General features: G+C 41.4%; 1 protein-coding gene across 3 annotated transcripts; it reads left to right on the forward strand.

Moving 5' to 3' along the window:
• The first annotated feature begins 2,040 nt into the window (after positions 1 to 2,040).
• Positions 2,041 to 4,972, forward strand: LOC135513486 (uncharacterized protein DDB_G0271670-like). 3 transcript variants are annotated; one of them, XR_010451547.1, is made up of 3 exons: positions 2,041 to 2,157; positions 2,429 to 2,498; positions 3,165 to 4,972. XR_010451547.1 is itself a non-coding variant. In XM_064936363.1 (2 exons), the coding sequence occupies exons 1-2, from the start codon at positions 2,415 to 2,417 to the stop codon at positions 4,330 to 4,332; spliced, it is 978 nt and encodes a 325-aa protein (XP_064792435.1). In that variant the 5' UTR covers positions 2,041 to 2,414; the 3' UTR covers positions 4,333 to 4,972. The 3 variants fall into 3 exon arrangements, 1 of the variants encoding a protein (XP_064792435.1); XR_010451546.1 differs by having other exon boundaries at positions 2,041 to 2,498; XM_064936363.1 differs by having other exon boundaries at positions 2,041 to 2,498; positions 3,439 to 4,972.
• The last annotated feature ends 345 nt before the right edge of the window (positions 4,973 to 5,317 follow it).

Genomic DNA, 5,317 nt, shown 5'->3' on the forward strand with positions numbered 1-5,317 from the left:
GATGTGCCTGTGATGCACTGATTTCATTCCGATGTGCCTGTGATGCACTGATTTCATTCCGATGTGCCTGTGATGCACTGATTTCATTCCGATGTGCCTGTGATGCACTGATTTCATTCTGATGTGCCTGTGATGCACTGATTTCATTCTGATGAGCTGTGATGCACTGATTTCATTCTGAGGTGCCTGTGATGCACTGATTTCACTCTGATGTGCCTGTGATGCATCTTTTTCATTTTATTATGCCTGTGATGTACTGTTCTCACTTTGGCCTAAATATAGGAAACATAGCAGAAACTCTTTATTGCTCTTGTTTAACTCACCTACAACTTGCAGGCTTGATTCATGAGTGGGATAAAAACAGACAAAACTGGTTATTTCCTAGTGTGAATAATTAGCGCTTCCTGGTGTCAATTCAGCTACCGCATGCATTCTCAAGAGTTGATACTCAACACTGAAAGATGTTGCTGCTTAATACTGAGGGTGTGGAAAAAAACACAACCATGGATAATTTAAACAACATCTGAAGTGTTATTTTCTAACACTCCAAATGTTTCAATATGAACACTATCAAAAGTGTTACATTATTTGAACACTATATAAACACTGGATGAGTGTTTACCAACACTCCCATGGGTCATTTGAAGTGTTATATCTTAAAAGCTTCTCTTAGATATGTGGGACGCTAACGTCCCACTTGGCCAAAAGCCAGTAAAAATGCAGGGTTCCAAATTCAAATAAATTACTATCAAAATCAAACTTTCATGAAATCATCATTAAAGCTACACTTGTTGTGAATCAAGCCAACATGTCAGATTCCAAATAGGCTTTTCGGCAAAAGCAAACGATGCTATTATCTGAGGAGAGCACCATAGTAAACAAAGAGAGAGAAGCATATTTTAAACCTGCAGGCGCGACACAAAACGCAGAAATAAAAATATAATTCAGGCCTTACCTTTGACGAGCTTCTGTTGTTGGCACTCCAATATGTCCCATAAACATCACAAATGGTCCTTTTGTTGGATTAATTAGGTCGATATATCCAAAATGTCAATTTATTTGGCGCGTTTGATCCAGAAAAACACTGGTTCCAACTTGTGCAACGTGACTACAAAATATCTAAAAAGTTACCTGTAAACTTTGCCAAAACATTTCAAACTACTTTTGTAAAACAACTTTAGGCATTTTTTTATGTAAATAATCGATCAAATTGAAGAAGAGATGATCTGTGTTCAATACAGGAGTAAAACAAACTAGCTAGCTTTCTAGATGCTAGCTACATTCTGGATGGCCGTACTTCTTCATTACACAAAGGAATAACCTCAACCAATTTCTAAAGACTGTTGGCATCCAGTGGAAGTGGTAGAAACTGCAAGAAGATCAATTAGAAATCTGGATTCCCAATGAAAAACCATTGAAAAGATAGTGACCTCAAAAAAAATTACATCTGAATTGTTTGTCCTCTGGATTTCACGTGCTAAATAAGTTCTGTTATACTCACAGACATGATTCAAACAGTTTTAGAAACTCCCAAGTGTATTCTATACAGATCCACTAATACTATCCATATCTTATCTTCTGGGGATGAGAAGCTGGCAGTTGAATTTGGCTGTGCTTTTCACCCAAGCGTGAAAATGCTGCCCCCTATCCTCGAGAAGTGTTAACACTCAGAGTGTTTCAATATTAAACTACTAAAAGTGTTAAAATAAGAATGGCCCTATATAAACACTGGACAAGTGTTAAAATGAACACTTTCAAACTTGCTGTATTGAGACCAGATTTTGAACATGTTTATGCTGTTCATTTTGAAAAGTCACTCTGAAATTAAAGGCATAGTTTTCTTATTGAACAAGTTGTTTGTCAGTAAAGTGCAAGGTGTACACTCTAACATTTGCATTGTATCTGTCCCATCTTGGGAGACGAAACTTGTAAACAACAGGATGCCGCTGCAACTGAGGCGTGTTTAGCAGAGGTGTAGTAGACTAGTAGAGGTGTAGTAGACTAGTAGAGGTGTAGTAGACTAGTAGAGGTGTAGTAGACTAGTAGAGGTGTACCAGGAACTAACATCACCACTCTGTTCATCTGGGTAGAGGAAAGTAGACAGGAGGGTAGTCAGGAGACGCTGTAGAAACTCTGATACTGATAGGTGATAATAAGGTGAAACATGGAGCACTTCAAGCCAGCATTTAACTGTCTGACCAGTGTATCATCTACATGTTGTTTCCAGCTCTGATATTGTTTTTCTTCATTCTCTGGTTGGAAGGAGAGTTTCAACGAGTTTCTTGAGAATTACACGCATATGCAGATGTAATTTGTGGAGAAGATTCTTCTCAATCCTCATTAAGGCGACAGTGTTGCTGTGGGTTGTGTCTGTGTTTATTGATGGACACTGGTACGTGTGCCTTAAAAGAGTGATGCTTCCCTGTAGGAACAACACCACACCATTCCAAGAGGAACTAGAAAAGCAACTCGAAGCTCGTTTCAAAACGGAGTTCATGGTGAGTACCTTTCATTATTTACTTGTTATTGATTATTAAATTCCCCAGAATATTGAGGGGGAGACCAGAGTATTGGGATGGGGGGGGACCAGAGTATTGAGGCGGGGGGGGGGGGTGGAGACCAGTGGTGTGTTCAGTATGCTTGAACATTTGCTACATTGCGGAACGGATTGTACTGAATATGATTCCCCACGTTTAGGTTCTTGAAAAGATCAGTCCAGACTTTATGGAATGTTTTCTCCCTTTTGGTGGGTGTGGAGAGGAGTGGCTTGAAGCAATGAGAGATGTATTTAAAGGGCACTGGCCATGCTGACAGCGTTCCCCCAGACACAACACAACCCCTTCAAGTTTTCCAACTGCCCGTTCAGTACAATACTGTTTCCCTTCAATTGAATGTTTCAGAACATAAAAACATATTGGACGCCGCCCAGAGTTTTGAGAGGGGTGAAGACCAGAGTATTGAGGAAGGCGGGGGTGGGGATCAGAGTATTGAGGGGGTGTGGAGACCAGAATATTGAGGGGGGGGGACCAGAGTATTGGCAGGGAGGGTTTATGGACACCAGAATATTGGGTGGAGACTATAGTATTGAGGCGGGTGGAAACCAGAGTATAGTTTGGTCTAAATATATTAGATTACCTTTGACATGAAAACACCTTTTGTTTCAGGTTATTGGATTGGTTCTGGTTCTGGTTCTGCTTGTTGTGACTTATATTCTGACTGCAATACATTGGAGGGATATCTGTTCTGTTATACGCAGAAAATGTACAAGGTGCCAGAACATTAACGATTGCAATACATTCAAAATGTATCACATGATGGTTTATGAGGAGAGTATTTTGGAAGACATAGACATTGTTTTTGAAAAAGAGTTAAAGAGAACAGCTAAAGAGCATGTAGTTCTTAAAATCGGAAAAGTACTACCGCCCTCTTCGACTGCAGCCCCTCCAACCCCCGCCACACAGGGAGGAGACGGGCCAACCTCGACAACCCCCGCCACACAGGGAGGAGACGGGCCAACCTCGACAACCCCCGCCACATAGGGAGGAGACGGGCCAACCTCGAAAACCCCCGCCACACAGGGAGGAGACGGGCCAACCACTACAACCCCCACCACACAGGGAGAAGACAGGGGCAAGCAGCACCACCCGTCCTGAGATGGAAGATAGTAGGAGCAGCACCAGTCCTGAGGTGGAAGATAGTAGCAGCAGCACCAGTCCTGAGGTGGAAGATAGTAGCAGCAGCACCAGTCCTGAGGTGGAAGATAGTAGGAGCAGCACCAGTCCTGAGGTGGAAGATAGTAGGAGCAGCACCAGTCCTGAGGTGGAAGATAGTAGGAACAGCACCCATCCTGAGGTGGAAGATAGTAGCAGCAGCACCAGTCCTGAGGTGGAAGATAGTAGGAGCAGCACCAGTCCTGAGGTGGAAGATAGTAGGAGCAGCACCAGTCCTGAGGTGGAAGATAGTAGCAGCAGCACCAGTCCTGAGGTGGAAGATAGTAGGAGCAGCACCAGTCCTGAGGTGGAAGATAGTAGGAGCAGCACCAGTCCTGAGGTGGAAGATAGTAGCAGCAGCACCAGTCCTGAGGTGGAAGATAGTAGGAGCAGCACCAGTCCTGAGGTGGAAGATAGTAGCAGCAGCACCAGTCCTGAGGTGGAAGATAGTAGGAGCAGCACCAGTCCTGAGGTGGAAGATAGTAGGAATAGCACCCATCCTGAGGTGGAAGATAGAGTGATCACCCTTGACAACCTTGATTTTGACAAGATATCTACTCTACATTCTCAAATAATCTGCTCGATGTTCCCAGAACAAACACATTCAAGGAACGAAAGCTGAAGAAGTGGCCAGATGCCACTACTTGAGGAAGGCTCTCAACCCTAACTTTGGTATAATATATTTAGCATCAGATATGTAAATTTATATGTACATTAATAGTATGATACACTGTATGTGAACCGTTTGTGAAAACTGTGGCTTTCAAGTGAAATACTCAAATCAGTCACACAAAAATTAACTGTAGTGAGCAGCGACCATGTGTTTATAAGGCTACATCTGTCTCACAATAAACTGTGTTTCTGGTTAAGGTGGCAGCAGTAGTTTGGTACAATACAACCAGCATGGGTTATATGATGGGGAGTGAGCAACTGTGGGTGATAAACCTTAACAACTACACTGTATAAGTCTGTATAATGTCACAGGGTGGTAATGTGAGCCGGGTAGCAAACATGAGCCTGTTAGAACACAGTGATGGTTGACAGAGCTGTTCTAAATCATCTTTATTTCTAGACTATAAACAATGTAACCTTCATTAATGAATATGTGTTAATATAACCAGTGAAATATTGTTTTTGTCTTTTTGTTCATATGTTGTTACTGTTGATTATATTCTGCCTTTATGTCTACCTTTAACAAAAATATATATTTATATATAATATTACTAACAATCTGTATTTCCTGTCTTCAATGTACCACATTTGTTCGCTTTGCATTTCTATACATTTTTATGCTGTTCATTTTGAAGAGTCTCTAAAATAAAAATAATAGTTGTATTTTTTCCTGTACAGCCTTGATGGATCAGTTAATGACTGAATACATTTGTGTAATAATGGATCAAAATCAACACTGTCAGTCAACTGAAATCAACTTCCAATGATTGGGGTGAAATTGGATCTGTAAATTGGATCCTGCGCTTCATTTTGTAATTTCCTGTCGGTCTTTTCAGTGGATCCACATGTAGAGAATGATGTAATAATGGTCAGAATTTTGTGAAAATTCCGAATAGAAGGCTCTGATTTGTTCTGATTGATTCTGATCAACCAGT

This window comes from Oncorhynchus masou, chromosome 25 (genome assembly GCF_036934945.1).
Source record: "Oncorhynchus masou masou isolate Uvic2021 chromosome 25, UVic_Omas_1.1, whole genome shotgun sequence".
Taxonomy (NCBI): Eukaryota; Metazoa; Chordata; class Actinopteri; order Salmoniformes; family Salmonidae; genus Oncorhynchus; species Oncorhynchus masou.